The 21,786-nt window shown below is 47.5% G+C and overlaps 1 protein-coding gene across 4 annotated transcripts in view; it reads right to left on the minus strand.

Annotated features, from left to right (window-relative positions):
• The window catches only part of FHIP1A (FHF complex subunit HOOK interacting protein 1A), a 235,322-nt gene that overhangs the window by 13,604 nt on the left and 199,932 nt on the right, over window positions 1-21,786 (minus strand). For all 4 annotated transcript variants that reach the window (XM_004758060.3, XM_013059168.2, XM_004758057.3 and 1 more), the window contains 6 exons: window positions 19,771-19,938; window positions 18,777-18,856; window positions 9,424-9,614; window positions 6,070-7,212; window positions 869-1,047; window positions 370-508 (listed from right to left, as the gene is read on the minus strand). In XM_004758060.3, the coding sequence (XP_004758117.1) occupies window positions 370-508; window positions 869-1,047; window positions 6,070-7,212; window positions 9,424-9,614; window positions 18,777-18,856; window positions 19,771-19,938 (1,900 nt within the window). The remainder of the gene's footprint in view (window positions 1-369; window positions 509-868; window positions 1,048-6,069; window positions 7,213-9,423; window positions 9,615-18,776; window positions 18,857-19,770; window positions 19,939-21,786) is intronic.

A 21,786-nucleotide genomic window follows, 5' to 3' on the forward strand; every position in this document is an offset into this window, starting at 1 on the left:
GGTAGGATCGGCCAAAATATGGTTCTGAGTGTGACCATAATGCCTCTTGCTAGCCCACATGTGCCACGGTCTTTATTCTAGCCAAGCGACAGCACACAGCACTCCTTCCCCAACCCACCGTTGGGGCGGGAGACCAAAGCCCTATGAAGCCCTCCTGGCAGGAGCAGGCCAGCAGCATGCAGAGGGGATCTCTCTCGAGGTGGAAGGACACTTGGGGGAAGCCCCTCACTGTCAGGTAAACAGGAAAACGTATTTAGAGGCTCGGAAGGCCCAGGAGCCAGGATGGCGTCTGCGGACCCCATTCAGGAAGGAGGTAGGGGACATGGAGGAAGAGCCGGAGAAGAGACCCAGGGGAGCCCTCTGGCTTACCTTTGGTTAGCGACTCGGGGGTCAAGTCAGACATGTCCACTCGGAAGAGCAGATACTGCTGGGCTTGTATGAGGAGCCCTGGGAAGTCTCTCTCCACGGAAGCAAACTGCTCGATCTTGTTTTTCACCGATGCGAGGACCTGTCACACACGACACTTAACGATGTCAATACTGCACAGTGGAATTCCAGCCTCGGCTTCCAATGCATCCCTCAGGGGCAGCCCTCGCCACAGGGACTTTTAGGATATTAGGCGTTTGCTTGCTTTTAACGGGCCTGGGTGTTCGTGGTGGGGCACCTTCCAAACCTCAGACTCAACAGGGCTTTGCAATCTGTCTCAAATAATCGACACAACCAGCATACTAGGACGGGGAAGGAGAGCAAATGAAGCAGAACAGGAGGCAAGTGAGAGAAACAGCCCGAGGCCGGAGGACCAGAGGGAGGCACCCCGCTTACGCCCCCCAGAGATGCTGACGGGGTGGGCGTGGGCTCAGCGACCTACCTGGTAGAGAGAACGCACACTCGGCTGGAAGACCATGTTGGTGTTGAGCAGAAAGGAGCGCAGGAGTGGCTGGGGGTAGCTGGCCAGCTGCGTGATGATCCCGATGAGCAGCAAGTTAACATGGAGAGAGTTCTCCAGCATGTTCTCCAGCTTCGACAAAACCACGCTGATGAAGGGGCCTGCAGGAGGAGCGCTCGGCCTCAGGGCTGGCCTGGCCCCGGGGACATCTTGCCTCCGCAGCTTAGGAGCCGCTTGGCTGGCTCCCAACCGCGGGCCTGCCGGGTGCAGATCAGACCCAGCCACCGAGGGGGCACCCCAGCGTGTCCCGATGCAACCCGGAACCCAGAACAAATCACCCCCAGCAAGAGAAAGCAGACACACACGCATGGGAGCTGCTAGTTTCACTCCACGAGCAGCTTGGATACTTGGGAAATTATCACAACCCTTGACAAAGGCTGGAGGACAAGTAATTTCATTTTGGAAATTAAAGCCTACTTCTCTGTCCTGCTGCTGGCTCTCCGGGGACTGGCAAACTCGAAGACATGGTGCTCCTCACCACAGGAGGACACGCACTGGGGTGCTGTGTGTATGTATGTTTTAGTAACAGAAAAAGTCTTTATGTTAGTAAATAACACCAAACACATAGAAGTATGATACAAAACAGCAGCACCGTAAACAGTACACCATCGGCAGGGACTGTCTGTCTCCAGTGAGTGCCAGGAGAAAGATTCTGTCTCATCAAATATCACAAGGCAGAAGAACAGGAGGAAGGGACAAGCCAGGGCTGAATGAGGCCTAGGCCGTAACTTTACTCAACTTTCAGAAGGTAAAGTTTGAGGTGTCATAGGTTCCTCAAGAAAGAAAAGCTATAGGACTACAAAAGCCACTCATAAATAATTAGGCAAAAGGAACTTTGATCAATTTGGATCACTAGAAAATTAATATGCTTTATGTTGGAATTCATTGAAGACAGTGAAAAATCAAAAAAATTAATCTGGCGTTAACAAATGACTTGAAGATGTTTTCCATTTTTACCATAAAAGTGATCCATTAAACAAAATGAAGGAGTATTCTGTATTTCCCCCAGCAGGGCTATGGATGGTGCCTGGAAACCATGGCATATTTCTAACAAAAGCACATCCCCCTTGATGAATAAATGTGCCTTGTGAAGATGTCACCAACATTAATACGAGTTCAACAAAAACGTACTTCACCACAAGATGCTTCATTCGGAAGCCTTGGTGGTGTGAGAGAGTAAAACCCTTTACAAGAAAACAGAAGACATCCTCAAGGAACAGCAACACCAATCTTAAACCCTTACCCGTCCAACCAAGTAGCAGACAAGGGCAAGACTCCCATCGCTGCCATGACAGAGGGTGTTTCTATAGGGGACTCGAACAAAAAAGGGACCAGCCCCTTGTGTGTTTACATTAGCCTCAACTTCCCCACCTCTGGGACAGGACAGAGCTCCTGGGTCCCATCGCACAACACGGGCGTTCAGTGACCTCTTCAAATAGAGAGCATTGGCAGAGGCCTTGCTCACAGAACACAGCTGGGAGGCTCTGTCGAACGCAGTGCAGCCAGAAACGGAATTAGATCCCACTTTGCAAGCAACTTCATGGGGCTTCAGCAAAACCCCCAGAAATGTCACTGGTATCTCTTCTTAAGACATCACAGTTCAAGCTGGCCAGATAGATGGAGAGGGAGAAGGCAGCTGCCCTCCTCTACTCCGCCCAGCCTTTCCTATCTTATCCCAACCCCCAACCCCCTTACCCCACCCCGACGCCCCTGCAGTCCCTGGCTCAGGCTCTGTTTCCCTCCAGAGGGAGCAAGGATGGGTGACCTAAGTCATTTCAGGTGGGCAGAATCTCCCATAAACACGTCTTTGACGTGAGCCCACAACTGCCCTCCCATGGCCCAATGCCACCGTCGGGGGCCACCTGCTCACAGGAAGCCGACTGAGTGCACAGGGCCAGGACAGACCAGCTCCAGTCTGCCGCTCCTTCAGGCAGGGACATCCACCCAGCCCCCTGTGGAGAGTGAGAGGCAACCCCAGCTCCCTTGCACAACAGATCATTAGGTCAAGGCCAGCGACTGTCATAATGCACTAATGACATTAATTACAATTTTTTACCATGTGCAATAAGAAACATACGTGAAACCCTTTCAGTTTCCCCTTTTAGTCTCAGTTGATTTCTAGCACTTCAAAAAAAAAACTGCTTAGCAACAAACAGTTGCTAGGGGAAACTCATAAGCAGCTGAAAATCAGAAAAAACTCAGCTACAACTCAGAAAGCCACAGCTATTTGGGGCTGGACAGCCCATTTCTCCTCCTTCAACTCTTCTAGGACAAGCAGACTCCCCACCTTGTGTGTGTGTGTGTGTGTGTGTGTGTCTGTCTGTCTGTCTGTCCTGGTTGGTTTGGGGGTTTTACCTGACCAAAAGACAACACTCTCCCCACACTGCTCTGCCTCTTGCATTCCCTCTAGCATGGAGCAACCTGTCACCTTCATCTCAAGGCCACAAGCTATTCGGTTGCCTTGGGTACATTATTCAAATGGTCTCCTCCTAGTGGCCATGTGGGTTGTTTCCAATCTTTTTCTATCATAAACAACACTGCAGTGAACATCTTTGTACATATGTCTTGGCACACAGATGTGCATACAGCCCGTGACATGTTCCCAGGAACAAAGCACTAGGGCATTCTGAATTCTGATCCAGTGATAAATGTCTCCCACCTGCTCTTCTGACAGCACCTCACCCCGTGCAGGGAGCTCCAGGTGGCCTTGCACACACAGACCAGTCTCGTCACTTGCCAACTGCAACACTCCCAGGCTGACACGGCGAGTTACTCAGCTTAGCCCAAAGACCTCCCCACCGCCAGCCCCACCTCACTTCCAGAGCTTTTTGGCTTCCCGTCTCAAACACCTCACTGCCTCATCTGACACACCCATGCCCACATGGCCAGGCTCCTTCATCTTCTGACCCTTGTCTCCTCTGCCCAGGGCACTCCTTCCCGGCCATTTTTACGTGGCAGTTCCTGTCCCCCGCTTGTGCCCCTTCTCCGGGAAGTCCTTCCCATACCCCCGCTCGGGGCTCCCCTAGAGCGTGGCAGACAATCACTAATAATGCATTTCTAAGTGAGTACAGTTCTTGGTCAATGCCTCCTCTGAAAGCCTGGGAATTCCTTCACTTTTCTGTCTTTAGCATCTTGCCTAGAACCTGCCAAGTATTAGGAGATAAATCAAATGTTACTGAATGCACAGATAAAGTAATTAGATAAATGAAATGGAATGCTTTGATTTTGCTGAGCAGTGAATTCATTTCAGGGGAAATCAGGATCCCATGGAGGGATGGAAGTTAAGACTACTGCTACAGAACACTCAGAAGTTGCAAAACTACAAAATTAGGAGGAAAGATGTTTTCCTAAAGCTGTGTATGAATTCCAAAGGAGGAAAAAAAAAGCAAAATTTTAGTTAAAATTACCTCTATGTATCAAAAACCATTACATTGTGTTGGTTCTCCTGTGTATCCTATACAAAATATTGGTATTATTTAATAAGGTGTTATATTGGCTTTTACTTCTTGCCCTACACTAGACATTGTTTCCTCACATATTTCCCAGGGCTGAAGCTCCTCTCTAAGAAAGCTGGGATTTCCTGGTATCTCCTTCCGGGAGAGCAACTGCAAAGTGGGGATATCCACCTGGTCAGAGTCAAGAGGGCAGGCCCCAGGCAAAATGGGGGGACTAGTGTCCTTTCCCCCACACTAAGCTCTCTGCCCCTCCTTCAGGCAGCCAGTGCCCTCCTGCCCCCTCCCCTCCGCTTCCCCCACCGCCTGGGAAAACTGAGATTATCTAATCCTTCTTACTATGATGGACTGACTGATTGGATTTTAATTAAAACCCATTCACACTGAAATGTTACCTCAACTAGAACCTCAAGCCTTTTCATTGTGGGATTAAAAGCTTTCTCCTTCTTTAAACAAATTGTCAGGCACCAGTAAATAGATGAATAAATCCTGGAGGAGGGGTAAGAGCTACTTGAAATCACATTAAGCCTTCCCGGCCGGACCAGAAGATAACATGGTTTTTCCTCTTTGGGGTGACCCAAGCAGGTGGAGCCTAGGATAGACTCACCCAGCTGCTGGCGGCCTGCCAGGGAAATGCAAGCCTCAGCAGAGGTGGCGAGGGGAATTATAATACACACACACTCCTGCGCCCACGAGCCCATTTAGGCCCCACAGGAGCAATTGGAGGGTTCGGGACCTCACAGCTGCAAGTGCTAGAGCCAGGATCCCCCCACAGGCCCGACTCCAAAGTCACGGCCTATCCCTCTGTGAGGTCAGCTCCTAATGGGACCTCTCCTCGCTGCCTGAACACTGTTCAGGGGTCCTGCCCCAGCCTTCCCTGTGGTTGATAAACACTCCCCTCCAGTTCCCTCTGGGAGGCAGATTCGGATTTTACTAGCTACTATTTCAGGATGTTTTCTATCAATTCCTCAACTCGATCCACTTATCCTGTCCTAGGCCCTCGGCTCTCATATGATTGCTCCCTGTTGTTGGGGGTGTGTCACTGGACATGCCCATTCTCCCCCAGAGTTACAGGTTTACCTGGGTCTAGTCTGCTTATTTGGGGGTAAAGGTTCTGTGATGATCCGAAACGAGCTCTGAAGCAAAGGTGTAATTAATGCCCATGGTCTCTGATGTGTGTACACAGCGACATTGACTCAGCAGGTGCAGAGAACGGAGTGCCGAGAACAACCCAACCCCCGCACCTTCCTGCAGTTACATTCTCGTGAGGGAAACCACCACCATTTCTTCAATACATCCAAAAACACACGTTGTGGACAAAAAGTAATTAAACTAAAGAAAATGAGGCTATTAAATAATGAGACTGGATTTTTTTGGTGCGGTTTCATCGGTCCCCTTACTTTATCACACAAGTATCATGGGAAGTAGTTACTCGACGGTGTAATATATCCTTTGATTGGCTGGGGGGGGAGGGGAAGAGGGAGACTGCTAGAATGACAGGATAAAATGATTGAAAATGAAACCACCCCTCTCTGCTCTTCACAGAAATACTTGGACCCCTCTGTTAAGAAAACGGATAATGCTCCTTCCCTCCCCCTACTTCCCTTTCCTGTCATGATACCTGCCCGTATTTTCAAAAGCAGAACTCAGAAAGCAATTCGAGATCATCACCTGTGAATGGGGTGCTCTGAGTCCTCACAGGACGGTGACTGGCAAAGGCAGGCTCATCTCTCGCCCCAAACGGGGATGGCACGGTATCCGTGGTGGGGGTTTCTGCTATAAAAGAATCAAAGTCATCCTCTTCCTCTTCCAGGGCCTTCTTCCCCTCTTCTGCTTCCTCCTTTTCTCCTTCGCTCTCTTCTTCCTTCCCCTCGTGCTCTTTCGAGAGAGTCAAGAGATCAGGGGAGGGGAACTTCTGTTCTATCGAGCCCTCAGTGCCAGAATCCAGTTCCTTAATGATTTGGTCATACTGGGCAATGAAATCGTCAGCCCCCAGGTTCACCTCCATTGGGTCTGAATTGTGTTCCGCCTCGGAGAGGGGAGGCGCTGACTCAGAGTTCGATTCTAGGGCTGTCTCAGGCTCGTCTTCTTGTTTTGTTCCCTCGGATACCTTTTGAAATGGGTCTGAACTGTCCCTGTTCTGTTCCTCCTCTGAGTCTGTTTCTGACCGAGCACGGGGCAGGGGGCCGTTGCTCAGGGGGGGGCCCTGATCATCAGTCTGGGCTGGGCTGGAGGGCCTCACGCTCCCCTCCTGGGAATCCCTCGTGTCCTCAGCGTCCTTCTCAGCACATAGCCTGTACACCATCACATCATCCTGAAAGTCAGACTCCTCGATGTAGGACCCTTTGAAGAGCAGGATGGCGTTCTTCTTCATCTCCTGGATGTGTTTGGGGGGATCGACAGGTGCCGGCAGGCCTGAATTCTCCAGATCATCCAAAGGCCCAGGGGAACCCACGTCTGCCCCCGAGGAGATGCCCGTGTCGTAGCTATCATCCCACTCCAATTCCGTCTGGCTCTTGTCCTTTCTTGGAGCCAGCGCGGGGCCGGTCTTCCTGGGGAGCTGCTGCGGGAGCCGGAACACCGGATAGGTGGGGGTGAGAGCACTGTCCTCTGTCAGACCCTGGCAAAAGGTCTCAGGGTCTGGAGATTCTCCGTCATACAGGGCGGACCAGGCTCGGCAGTCCCTCATGCAACAGAGGATGTTGGCGTGGGCCTCCCACAGGTACTGCAGATAGCTGACGTCCAGGGCTTTGCCGTACTCCACGATGCAGGCCGATGGAGAGAACACCTCGGCCGGTGGCTGCTCGGCAGTCCCTGCCATGGGAGGCACAGACACATCAGAATGAGTCCCTCTCTTGCCCTTACTAGAGTTGAGGCGACACAGGCAGGGGACTCAGGTAGGACTTACTCGGGTGCTAAGATTCTGTCTCACCAGTTACTTTAGTTCTAATAATTTCTGATTAAATGATTCCTGAATAATAATAATAATAAAAATTATTTGTTTTTAAGAAAGAACGCTAAGGGGATGCCTGGGTGGCTCAATTGGTTAAGCTTCCAACTCTTGATTTCAGCTCGGGTCATGATTTCAGGGTCTTGGGATCAAGGTCTGCATTTGCTTGAGATTCTCTCTCTCCCTCATTCTTCTTCTGACCCTCCCCCCATCATGCTCTCTATAAACAAATAAATAATCTTCAAAGAAAAAAAAAAAGGAAGAAAGAATGCTGGGAACAGAACCCCTACCCTCAGCACAGCCAGAGGAGACCTAGAACTCCACCATTTCTCCTATGGCAGGTGCTTTACCAACACTAACTGCTCCTCCCGACAGCCTTCTATGGCAGATAGCATTTACCCCATTTACAGACAAAGACATTGAGGCTCAGAGACAGAAGATCTGTTTGAGGGCAGCCTCTGGGCTCACTTCACTGGATGCCGCACATTTGCAAGCATCTTTGTCTCTTTGTCATCTAAATCTCTAGGAGGTGGGGCCAGAATTGGAGATGACATGACCTGTCTACCCGCCTGCCTATGCAACCATCCATCCATTAGGGCACCCATGCCCTGGAAAGCAACCCAAAAGATCGTGGAATTGGGGATCAGAAGACCTATCAGCTGTGAACCCTGGACGAGTCACTTCCTCTGAGTATGTTTTTTCATCTGTAAAATGGAAGCACTACTTTCTTCACAAGATTAAGGAAAGAACGTGGCCAAACTTGGGGGCACTCGGCAACTGTCTGCTTAACTTAAATTTCAAATTCTGCAGCAAGGTCAGCCCCAGAATCATTCTTGAAACAACTTTCTTAGTAAATAAAAAAGACATCAATTTTCAAATAGGTTCTAAAAGCTCACTACTGGTGGGAAAATAGAAGATATCTGTACTAGCTACCTAAGAGGACAATATCTTTAAAATACAACTTGTTCCCCGTCACATAAATTATTAATTTCCATGACACACTGTACCTTTATTTAAAGAATCAGTGTGACAACCTTAATTTGTAACAATTACACTGACACCAAACACCCTGATATTTTCTTAGTCAAGGGGCCCACTCTTAAACGAAATATGCTTTATCGGACAGGACGGTATCTGGGTAGACAGGATGACATTGTTTGGGGGGACATCATAATACAAACTGGAAACACTGGGGTCAGTCCCAGAGCTGGACTCTTTCCTAGCGGTCACAGGTCAGGCAGAACCTCCCTCAACTGAAACAGCCTTCTGACCTCTAAGCGTGAACAAATCCCGCTTCGTTACAGCTGCCTGCCTGAGGGACCAGCTGATCCAGGTGACCAATTAAGGTTTACTTGCATAAGATCAACTGTAGCTGGCAAACAGCACAAGTACTATAACTCCTATTTTTAAAAACCAGAATATTTGTGTTATTTTTTTTTTTTTTTAAAAAGCCCACTGTGGGTTAATCAAATGAATCAGATACTGCTGCCATCTGAAAATTTCTTTTAAGGTTTTATTTATTTAACAGAAAGAGAAAGACAGCAAAAGAGGGAACACAAGTGGGAGAGGGAGAAGCAGACTTCCCGTGGAGCAGGGAGCCAGTCAGATGCAGGGCTCGATCCCAGGACCATGAGATCATGACCTGGGCTGAAGGCGGATGCTTAATGACTGAGCCACCCAGGTGTCCCTCATCTCACAAATTTTAAGTTTTACAATGATATGTTGTTGGCAGGCAAGCATCCACAAATGAGTCATTTGGGAAATTAAAATCTTAGGTAGAACCATCTCCACAGCCCTACCCCAATTCTGTTTAAAAAGACCTGCTGGTACATGTTTCTGTATCCATACTCTGAGGAGGCCACCAGGAAGCCCAGTTAAAATAAAAGTCTGGGAACACTGACCTGGGGACTGGTGGGCATCTCAATGCACATTGATTACAAAGTGGCTATAACTCCAGACACAGAAGAAAACCACCAACCACCCAGGGATTCATAAAAATGGGACCCAAGACATTATACGCTGTTTGCCCAAAAAGAAACACACCCCGAGGACGAATGGCACCTGGCATCCTTTACCTGCACTATCGTGCATCCACTTCGACCAGAGAATATAATCCCTCTCCTGGTTGCCAAGCGTCAGGGTGATCCCGCTGGAGCAGCAGACGGGGGTCAGGGCGAGCAGCTTGGCCGCAGACACAGAGTAGCAGTCTCTCTCCTTCACGGCCCACCTCTGGCTCAGCATCATGTGGTTGCAAGGGATCAGGTACCTGGAAGGACAACATGGGCTGCGTTCGGCCTCTGTGATGCCCACTCCCGTCAGCCTAGCCCCAGCCGGGGCCAGACTCGTCCTCTCCCCGCTTCCAACCCAGCCATCCCACCAGCCCCCAGGGATCGCCCCGTCACTTAAGACCTGCCAAGGGCTTCTTTCTTCTGGAGAACCCACTCTGCAGAGCACGTCAGGTCCTCCGTGCTGTAACCTCCATGAACTACCTCCCCTCCTAATGGGTCTAAGCCCAGTGTGAACTTCACCCCTACCATGTTCCTCTTTCCTTCCTCACTAATGCCCTGTCATCACATGAAGTCTGGCTTCAGTACCTCCCTCTCCAGGAAGGCTTCCTGCTTCAACAGAGCCACGGCCTCCCTCTGCTATACTCACCAGCCTCTACCAACGTGCTGTCACCTACAGTCATAATCACTTCTGTGTCTGCCTCCTCAGTACAATGTGCTACCAGAGCAAGGACCTCCTTTATTAGTTTGTTTTAGAATCCCAGAAATGGTGGCTTATCGTGGGCACTGAATGACTGCAGTGGCATGAAAAGGCAAAGACCCGCTCCACGATGCAAACCTCGTCTCACAAAATACAGTGACTAATGGTGCTCTGGTCGCCGGTTCCAACATAGGGTTTAGGGAGAGGGGGAAGGGTCTCCCCACACTGACAAGCAAGCAATGCTCCAGCAGGGTGTCCTTCAATTCAGCTCAGCTCTGACCTCACCTACCTGGAGACAGTGTCGCATCCCACAGGTTAAGGGTTCAGTCCTACAAGACTGTCCCTACCCCGCAACATACACACTGCAGAAGACAATCGCCAGCCTCATCTGACCAACCTGCTAAAATCAGAGGTTCCAACAACCTCCCTGCAGTGGCTCAGGAAACTCAGAGAAACATTTTATTTCCTGGATCACTGGTTTGTTAGAAAAGGAGAGAACTCAGGAAGAGTCAGAAGGAAGAGATACACAGCGAAGGGTGTGGGGAAAGGGCGCAGAGCCATGCTTTCTCTGAGTGTGCCCTTCACCCCACAGCTCCATGTGTGCAACAGCCCAGAAGGTTCTGAACCCAATCCTCTTCGATCTTTAGGGAGGCTTCATTACATAGACATGATTGATTAAATCACTGACCACTGACAGCAGATTTAACCTCCAGTTCCTCTCCCCTGCCCTGGAGGTCAGGGGAGTGGGACTGAGTTCTAACCCTCTGATCACATGGTTCAGTCTCCAAGCAACCAGCCTCCAGCCTTAGATTTGGGTCCTTGCGTTGCCTCATTAACATAACAAACACACCTTTGTTCCTCTGGTCACATAGGAAATTCCAAAGGTTTTAGGAGCTCTGTGCCAGACACAAGATGTAGACCAAATATGTATTAATTATAAATCACATCACAGTGCCCAAGGGCTCACCAAGGAGGACTGGGTCCCCTTTCACAAAAACACTTTGAGTTGGTGGTCAAAATATCTTAGTAGCACTACAAACCTAGAGACAAAAAAATCTGGGCAATGGCTTCTGACTCTTAGAGCACATAAGTAGGCCTCATGGGTAGAATAAAGTTTGCTTAAATGGCTTACTTTCTGAACAGGGAGAAAGACTATCCTGTTTCTTTAAACAAAGATGGAACAAATGGGGTGGAGGCGTCACACCGGAGCCAAGTATCCCGTGAATGTAGAAGCCAATTCCCAAGGACCCGGAGCCCTTCTTTTAACAACCGCAATCTTCAATCAACCAGAATGTTTTTGGTTCTGTTTTTAGCTCTTGAGAAAGAGGCAGTGCCGATGAAAACAAGCCATGATGAAGGATTCCGTGAAAGAGATAAAAGTACGCTTTTCAAGGTATGTAGTGAGACCTGAAAACAACTCTCCCACATCTCCTATTGCTCCAACTGAGGAAACCTACAGATACATTAATGGCTGCTGGGCTGCGGGAGCCTGAGTCAAGGGGGAAAAGAGACTGAATTTGTTTTGTGGTACTCTACACTAAAGGTCTTTTTTTTTTTTTTAAAGATTTTGTTTATTTATTTAAGAGATCACAAGTAGCCAGAGAGGCAGAGAGAGAGCACGGGGAAGCAGGCTCCCTGCTGAGCAGAGAGCCCGATGCCAGGCTCCATCCCAGGGCCCTGAGATCATGACCTGAGCTGAAGGCAGAGGCTTAACCCACTGAGCCACCCAGGCGCCCCTACACTAAAGGTCTTAATAACTCTCAAGGTATGAAATGACAACCTTGCCACTTACCCCTTCTGTTCTCAAAGAACACCAAGCTGTCCACCCAGTGCTCTGCCCGGGGGTCCCCCCGTCTCTCTCCTGCACCTGCGGGCACCAGACCCACACACACCGGACACCTCAACTTGCTGTGGCCAAGACGAAGACAGACCCCACCTGTCTACTCTCTCAAGCTAGAGTGCATGGAAATCAAAGGTCATAAAAGCAGACATGGAAAGAGAGGAGAGGGCAGTATGGGACAGGGGGCAGGTCTGTGCTAATTCTTGGGGTCTTGTAACTGAACACCCACGGAGAAGAAACAGAAGTTGTGGGTGGAAGATAAAGGAGTTCTTCTCACGAGGACCTCTGTGAGCAGGGACATTCTGGTGACAGAAGGATGCAGAGAAGAGAAGCTTTCTCTTCTCTGTTTGCATGGGCACAGTGGGGGCCCTGAGGCACAAGGGTGAGCAGTGTAGCCTCCGGGGCTGGGCTGGGGTGGAGTGAGATGCACCAACTACATGGGCCATGGGGCCAGAAGAGGCCATGTCAGACATTGCTGGGGCAACAGCGGTGGGGGACAGACCTGTTCATGACCATGCATTAAAAGCCCTCCCTCAGACCAAGGTCTCCACATGAGGGGTGAGGGTCAGAAGAAACATACCATGTAGTTGCTGATAGGAATTGTTCTGTTCTCACAAGCTAGTGAGGCCCAGGGAAACTCAGATGACACAGGATTTATCAACTCCTTATTTTCATCATTAATTATTTCAGAAACAAATTGCTTCGATGCTTTCACATACTGCAGGAACTCAATGACGACTTGCAGCTCAAACTAAGCATAGTTCATGATTTAAGTTGATATACACAGATTTCTACTCTTTGTTTGGAAGTACTTTTAAAAAATGGAACACTGGATCAAACCTAATAAAGCTATTTATCAAATATCACCAGTGGGGAGCGTGAAATTATATTAGAATAAAGAGTTACTGGGAATTTGCAGCTTCTCAAACACATGTTTTCAGGAGAAACTAAGAATTTTCTTCTGAGTAAATCAAATAAAGGGAGCTTCCTCTATAGGCTGAAGGAGAGGTTCTATCAAATTGAAAATGGAGAGTTAGTTCAAATGGGTAATCCCCACCCCACCTTGTCCTCAAAGAAGTAGTTCTAGTGTGTCTCTGTAATGAAGGGTTATCCCAGTTGGAAGTGAGGGAAAACCATGCATTGACCTTCCGTCTTCCCAGCATTTACAGGGAAAGACTGGGAACAGAATGAATGTCAGAAGATGCCCTACGCCTGGGTGGCTCAGTTGGTTAAGCAGCTGCCTTCGGCTCAGGTCATGATCCCAGGGTCCTGGGATCGAGTCCCACATCGGGCTCCTTGCTCGGCAGGGAGCCAGCTTCTCCCTCTGCCTCTGCCTGCCTGTCTGTCTGCCTGTGCTTGATCGCTCTCTCTCCCTCTGTCTCTGACAAATAAATAAAATCTTTAAAAAAAAAAAAAGAAGAAGATGCCCTAATGTCCAATATCACAATGAAGTAGCTGTGGATAGCAGAAAAATCACTCAGGAATTCAGTACAGGTGCTTGTCATCAAGCCATCTATCTATTCATACTGATTCTGTTTGGATGCTTTGTTTAAATAGGGGAAAGTAGTAGAAATAATAAAAAACGAGTAACTCTCTAATTGTAGAGACCCAGATTACCCAAAGCTGTCCCCCAATACAGCAGGAAAAAACGATACTGCCCATCCTGTTCTCCCTTTCTGCATCACCTTCCCAAGCAACCCTCGGCAACCCTGCGCCTACTCTGTTTCCCTGGATATCACTCCCTGAAGCAAGTATCATCATCGCTTCTGAAACAGCTCAGTGACAGGCAATCAATAACAAAGCCCATATATTGCCTGCCGCTCACTACACTGACGGGCAACACAAGCGAAACGACGCAGTGAAGTAAGTATGATGAAGGAACAAGGTGCTTCTAGGAGCTGGTGAGAAGCTTGGCAATGCCTGGGTAGGCCCAAATCTACAAAGCAACATCAGTACATTTTAACAGATTGTTTTTCAAAGATATTTGGACCTTATTTCTCCTATGTCTCCTATTCATCTTACATTACGCTGACTTACATTATTTTTTCTTTTTTTTTTTTTTGCACTTTCCTCCCAGACACCTAACTCCCATACAAGATGGACATTTTCCTGAAGTGGACTCACAGCTTCTCTTGAAGCAAATCCTCTATCTATCTGAACACAACAGGCAATGCGTTTCAAAAACCTGACAATGGACCAGCACTTCTGGGGGAAAAAAAAAATGCCCTACCAGAATATTCAGAAATGACACTCAGGGTATTAAGCAATTCAATTTTACCTAGGGGTACCTGGGTGGTGCATTGGGCTAAGCATCTGACTTGATTTCAGCTCAGGTCACGATCATCGTGGTCATGTGATCAAGCCCCACACTGGGCTCAGCACTCAGCGCTGAGTCTGCTTGAGATTCTCTCTCTCCTGCTGCCCCTACCCCACCCCCAAGCATATTCTCTCTCTCTCTCTCTCTCTCTCTCAAATTAAATAGATAAATAAAATCTTAAAAAAAATTTTTTGGGGGTCGGGAGGCGACACTTGGGTGGCTCAGTCAGTTAAATATCTGTCTTCAGCTCAGGTCATGATTCCAGTGTCCTAGAATTGAGTCCTGGGTCAGGGATCCCTACTCAGTGGGGAACCTGCTTCTTCCTCTTTCTCCCTCTCCCTGCTGCTCCCTCTGCTTGTGTGCTCTCTCTCTCTCTCTGTCAAATAAATAAATAAATAAATAAATAAAATATTTAATTTGGGGCGGGGGGGCCTAAACTGGGCAGTCCCAGGAACGTGGGATGATCTGTCACTTCCTTGCTTATCAGCATCTTCTGCCTGACTTTGACCTATTGTACATCACATCCATGAAGGCTGGCAGCTTCTCCCTGGCTTTCGCTCACTAAAATAGCCTCTCTTTGGGGGTACCTTATTTCAACTTCCATTTCCTGATACTATGCTAACTGAAAGAAACATATCAGTCACAAGTGGATAATCACTTTGAAATATCAATATTTAAGAGTATTTAGATTGCAACAAAAATTGTCCTGTCGTTACTATTTATCACCTAACAAATAGCTTCATTAAATGGATTCACAGAATCCTGTCTGCTCTGCTGCCTCTCCAATCTACAAGTCTATCACACACACTCGAACCACCACCGTGGCAACAACAGAAAGAACAGATTATAAATCTGGTTTTTTATGTCCCTTCAGATAAAGTTTAAATGACTAGAAGAAGAAGGATTTTTCACTGTCCTTGCTTCTGTACAGATTCTAAATCAGAAAAGACAATGTTTTCATTAGTTTAAGATGTCTTTTCCAGGAAATTCTCCTCCCTTAAATTTGTGTAGTACTTTACAGTGTTTCAAAACATTTCTTACACATGCCACCAGAACTGATTCACCCATACACCTTATTATGAGATTGGAATTCGAAAACTGGAATAGGTCAGATTGAGTCAGCAGCCCACTCTCACTCTAACGGGATATGTTACCCTTTATCAGATTAACCACCAGCATCCTAGCCTTGGCCTCATATTTTTAATCTCTTTATCGCTTTCTGCTTCAAATTTAGTAACTTCTTCAATCTAGCTCCTCATTCATTAATTCTCACTTAATTTCTGTCTTATATGCTATTCACCCAAACCCTGGATTCTTCACTGTAATAATCAGTTTTTATTTCCAAGAGCTTCAAATCTGCCTGTCATTTTTGCTTGATTATTAAAACACCATTTCTTGGGCAGAAAATAACAAGTGTTGGCAGGGATACAGAGGACCTGGAGCCCTGGCACACTGTTGGTGGGCACATAAAACGGTGCCGCTGTTATGGAAAACAGAAAAAAATTCAGGTAGAATTGCCATATGATTCAGCAATCCCACTTCTGGGTAACTCACCCACAAGAATTGAAAGCAGGGTGCTGAAGAGAGGTATCTGCACTCTTACATTCATAGCAGCATTGTTCACAAGTGCCAGAAAGTGGAAATAACCCAAAAGGTCCATCAGCGATAAATGGATAAACAACATAAATAGTGGAGTATTATTCAGCCTTAAGAAGCAAGGAAATTCTCACACAGGAAACGACCTGAAGACACTACGCTAAGTTAAATGATTCAGGAACCCAAAGGGTATGACTCCGCGTAGTTGAGGTCACTAGAGTGGACAAATGCACAGAGACAGAAAGTGGAAGGGCAGCCCTAGGGGCGGGCGGAGGGAGAACAGTGAGTGAGTGTAGACCAGGTGCAGGATGTTGGTGTGGCGAGGCGAGGGAGCGGGAGGTGAATGGTAGCAAGGGCCACACCACCATGTGGATATCTTCAGTACCACTGAACTGTACGGTGATGGTGGCAAATTTTCCATTATGTATGTTATGACAATTAAAAATAATTTAAAATGTGAGATGGGGGGGCGCCTGGGTGGCTCAGTGGGTTAAGCCTCTGCCTTCGGCTCAGGTCATGATCTCAGGGTCCTGGGATCGAGCCCCGCGTCGGGCTCTCTGCTCAGCAGGGAGCCTGCTTCCTCCTTTCTCTCTGCCTGCCTCTCTGCCTACATGTAATCTGTCTGTCAGATAAATAAACAAAATCTTTTTAAAAACTAAATAAATAAATAAATAAAATAAAATGTGAGATGGGAAGGAGCCCACCTGTCAGAGGTCAGAGACCAGGAAGCAAAGGCTTCCCACAAGGCCACCACGTGCCTGACTCCCACATACGTCCCCTCATCGGCTCCCCTAGTGGCATCTCCGAGGCAGTGAGGAGGAATTAGAAATAAAATATTACATCTAGGGCCACGATCATCATCATATCATCACATCACCCTCAGCAGGGAAGGCAGTCAGGCTCAGAGAGCCTGAGAGCAGGTGGGTACATGCGACAAGTCTTCCATGACCCCAGGCAAAACAACTAGCCCTGACCCACACACAGAAATGTCGCAGCCATGAGCTGGTCTCTTCCCCTTCATGTGGTACATGCCTGGATCTCAAAAAAGAAGCCAATGCTGTCTCTGAGGACAGTTTTGAACACAACGAGCACCACTTTATGAGAAGACAAAGGTGAGGAGTGTTCGTTCCCCGTGTGGAAGGCCCCAAATGGCCAGAGGCCAGTAGCCGGCCAGTAGCCGGGCCCAGTCTGACATGGCAGCTCAGAGGGGAAAAGCTCTGCGGGGTTCCAGGGCCTCTGACAAGGACGGCTGTGTTTCATGCCTCCCAAGAAGCAGTGGTTACAAATTTAACATTTAAATATAATCAGGTTTTAGCCTTGTTGGAGCCAAAGGCTGGTTTTTGGCAATAAAAAAGGGCTTTAACAAGTGTCTATGACGGATTATGTTCAGGCTTTGCTAATGCATCCCTCATGTCAGCAGAGACGTGACGGGTGGCTGAAGCAATCCTATCAGGATGGGCCGTTCTGCCCCAAATGTCCTAGCCAGACTACCAAGGCTCTGTCTTCGTGATTAGAGTTGGTCTTTGCCAATGCCTTAAGATCAGTTACTATGACCTCCTCTAAACGCCTAAGACTCTGTTTACAGTGACAAAATGAAGGAGAGATGCTCTCCCATCAAATGGCAACTCTGTAAGGCTCCACCAGGATCCGCCACCACCTTGCCCAGCCTGGCTTTTCTAACCAGTCCATTTGTAGAAGGCTCGAGCAGCACTGTTCCCTCCTTCAACCAGTGGTTCTCAGAATTGGCGGCGCAGCTGAATCCCCTGCAGAGTGCGTTAAACCACAGCTCGCTGGGTCCCACCCACCCCCAGAGTTCGAGTTGGCACACCTGGGACAAGGCCAAGCACCTGCATTTCTGACATGTTCCTGGGTGCGGCCTGTGCTCCTGCCCCACCATCACCTTGCCATCCCCCTACCTTTCCACGGCTAGCATGCCGGAGACGTCGTCACTTTCGCTTGGAATGCCATCTCCTCAGTGTGATGTCAAAAGCTCAATGGCAACCAGGGGCCAGTCCAAGTCTTCTCCCTTTCCCCTGCCCCAGGCTTCTTCTGCCCTCTTTCCCAAGGAGGGGTCAAAGGAAGGGTCAGAACATCCATTAAAATGGGGAGGGGGGAGAAGGGTGTGGTAGGCAGCCCTGGTTGGCTTTTTCCCTTTTTGCTTCCACACCACCAGACAGAGAGGTAGGAGGCACGCACCCCACCAACTCTTCCTCTCTTCCTTTACCAAAGCAGATGCTTCCCTGCGGGACCCCAGAAGGAGAGGCAGAGCTAGGCCAAGGCAGGATTCCGTGTTCCTGAGGCCCCCTGCCTAACAACCAGATGGGTGTCATCCTAATAGCCGTCCACGTTGCTTCCTGACACCTCTCCTCAAATAACAGCTGTTTGCCGACACGTTTCTCACCTGTACTTCTGGAGGTCATGCTTTTTCTACCTTGTTTAGAAGTCCTTTCCAATCTGTCTACCCCATGCCCTACTCTCTTCTGACTTGTACCCAGGAAGTACTCATTAAATATTTACCGAATTTAATTGAAACATCCTCTGAGGTCAGAGAGTGCATGTTGTCAATGTACCATTAGGAAAGCAAGAGTCATAGAAATTATATATCAAGAACATTTCATATTTGGGAAAGTCATTTCCTATACCACACGCCCCCAGAAATGTACTTCGGGAGAAGGTCATTCAGCCGCAGACCAGAGGAGTTTTCAGAGTCTGTAGATTTCTAAAGAGCCTATTATTTCCAGGAGGATATATTATAATACAATGTACTTAGCCCCCTAAAAACTCTTGTTAGTAAAACTAAAATTAACTTTGGGAAATAAAACAGAGAAATTAGACTCATATCCTTGGTAAAATTTTTCCTTAGAAGCATGGCCCCTATTTAGCTTCTATTAACCACCCCCCCCCCAAATATAATAGCACTAGTATAGACTTGAGTTTTCCTTTAGAGAGAACAAAAGATGGCAACTCACCTTAGAACTAGTTGTAACATCACATCTTCGCAATGTAAACCGATAAGAGTTCTAAATAATGCCAGGGACACCACACAGAGCTGGGAAGCAATAAACACACATTCCATTTCATATATTGGAAGGATAGCTCTACTCCCCACAGATGGAAAATAAATCAGAATTACAAAATAAAATGGCCTCCTTTTTTAGCAGCTTTGATAAAAACATGCTCCTGTTGTGTGTGTGTGAAGAAGGTGTGTGAAGGCTTTTCGTTCTCCTATAGGATTTGATTAGAAAGCCTATGCCTAGAATTATGCCATTACACAGAGTTACCCTCCTCCGAAATGCGTTTGCTCTTATTTCCGACTTTTACAGATCCACATAAGCAAGTCCCTACCACTCTCCAATACACACACGGACACACTCACACACATGATCTCCTGCTTGGCACTTGTTTTCCCAAGTTATCTTCAAATATGGTGCTGGTTATTTACAAGACAGAGCTACCAGAAAATTGCAAATGCCCTGACCAGCACCCCCTCTAGAGTTCTTAGCTCACGCCTCAGCTCCTCTTGGCTTATCTCTTGGGTTTGGGGCATACATTCTCCTTGGTTCCATTTCCAATAGTGCTGAGGCTATGATGATACACTTTTCTAAGAAGCTCAGTCAAAAACAAGAATTCATTCACTCTCTAATTTCCGAAAAGGAAAGATAAACGGCAAACAGGGAGGATACCCAAAGGTTTATTATAAACTGATTGTACCCTTTTGGGAGTAAGCTTTTTATCATTCCATCAGACCACTTAAGTAATTTTTTGCCCCAGTGAGAAAGTGCTAGTCTAGTCTGTCTGCTAGGCAGGATGGACTTAAAACCTGGTTGGTGGAATTCAGAATGGTTGTCATAATAGTAAGAGCTACAAGAATAGAAAAAATAATATTCCTCATTTATTCCCAAAACAAACTCTCCTGAAATTTGTTCTGAGTTATAAAGTCCATTCCTCTGGGGCTCTCCTTACCCGAAATGGGGTGTTGATTCGGCTGGTGAGGGTATCTAGGATGTGGACATTCTCATGCTGGTGCAAAAGGATAAAACGGAGGAAGATTTCGAGTAGCGCTGGCTCGGAGATACTACGCAGGAAAAGGTCCAGATATGCAGTTGTGGTCATGACCTCCTCCACAGTCACCTGGGACCAACGACAGAATGAGCACAAGTGAGCGTCCTCTCGATGCTGTGATCCATGTTTCCCCAAAGGCCCCTGGCCTCACCGCAGTGACCCCATCAAGGCAAGGACACACCATCCACCAGAACCCGCTTCAGAGCCGCATCTGAAGCCTATAACCTATTCACATTCCACGACACCTCATGCTGCTTCCGCCCTTCAATTCAGTAAGGGAGAAGCAAAGACATAAAAAAGCAATTCAAGTGTTCTGACAACTCTAATCATCAAATGCAGTTCAAATACCATAAAGATTTTAGTGTGGAACCACAAAGGGGAAAAAAGAGATCATAGAAAGTATCTGCGTGGTCGGTAAAGAATTAATTAGAACGCCCAGTGTAACTGTTTCGTTAGTAGTCATCCAATAAATATTTATTAGACCCTGCTATATACCAGGAGCTAGAAAATGTAAGGACACATTTTCTGTCCAGGAAGATGGGTGTAGACATAGAATCTCATAAGCGAAATAACATCATCAGTGGGAACTAAGAGGGACAGACGCAGAGTTCCGCAGATGTCTAGATAGGTTTCTGGAATGTTGCAAGTCAAATTTGTATAACTGAATAACATACATAAAGTGTTACTTCTAAAGTAACTGACTTTTTTTTTTTTTTTAAATAACACAAACGAGTACTGTCTACATGGTGTGAATTTCCTTGCAGTAGAATGTGAGTGTTGCAGGGAAGAGAAGACTCTGAACAGTCAAGTTTTCAAAGTGCCAAGGATTTGGTACTCAAAGCCTTTGGATTTTCAACATTTTGATAGGGAGTATTTTCAGAGCTCATATGCAATTCTCTGTCTTCTTCTTCTTACTTTTTTTTTTTTTAAGATTTTATTTATTTATTTGACAGAGAAAGACACAGCGAGAGAGGGGACACAAGCAGGGGGAGTGGGAGAGGGAGAAGCAGGCTTCCCGGTGAGCAGGGAGCTCCATACAGGGCTCGATCCCGGGACCCTGGGATCATGACCTGAGTGAAGGCAGAACCTAACGACTGAGCCCCCCAGGCGCCCCTATTCTTTAGCTTCCCAAAAGCAAAGTTCCACACCTCTTCATGAACAGGGGTCATCTGCTGCCTTACTGTCTGTAGAGAATTACCCACCCTGGGAGGCATGAAAATCACCAAGGCAACAGCTGCAAATCTCAGACTCCACCACTCTGCCCTCGAAATCTTAGAAATCTCCCCAGTCCTGAGTCTAACACCCTTGATCACTTGATGTTAAGTGAAACAGAAAGCGAGGCTTCTTGAATGATTACATCTTCTCTTTTCCAGTTATTCACTTCTTTCTTCCTTCCTTTCGAAGTGTGAACTGTCATATTATCATACTGGGACTGGTCATTTCTTTTATAACACACTCCTCTTCCCTTTGGAATGTTCTGCCTTCAGAAGCCACAAAGCAGCTTAGAAATCAGATCTCTCTCTGCTCTATAAGTATAGATAGGCCCCATGCAGGTGTATGCGTACATAAAGGCTTAAATTATTTTTATAAATTTTCTTGCAGGGGGGCGGGGCACCTGGGTGTCTCAGTCTGTTGAGAAGATGCCTTAGGCTCAGGTCAAGGTCCCAGAGTCCTGGGATCGAGCCCCACGTCAGGCTCCCTGCTTGATGGAGAGCTGCTTCTCTCTCTGCCTGCGGTTCCCCCTTCTTGGCTCTCTCACTCTTGCTCTATCTCAGATAAATAAATAAAATCTTTTTAAAAAATAAAAATAAAATAAATTTTCTTGAGCCTTAGGGATGTTCCAGACAGAGGAGTCCAGATGGATAAGATACGACCATATCAGTGTTGTCTATCTTCTTTACGCTAAGTCAGGCACGC

This window comes from Mustela putorius, unplaced genomic scaffold (genome assembly GCF_011764305.1).
Source record: "Mustela putorius furo isolate JIRA1106 unplaced genomic scaffold, ASM1176430v1.1 tig00000242_pilon_pilon_pilon, whole genome shotgun sequence".
NCBI classification, from domain to species: Eukaryota; Metazoa; Chordata; class Mammalia; order Carnivora; family Mustelidae; genus Mustela; species Mustela putorius.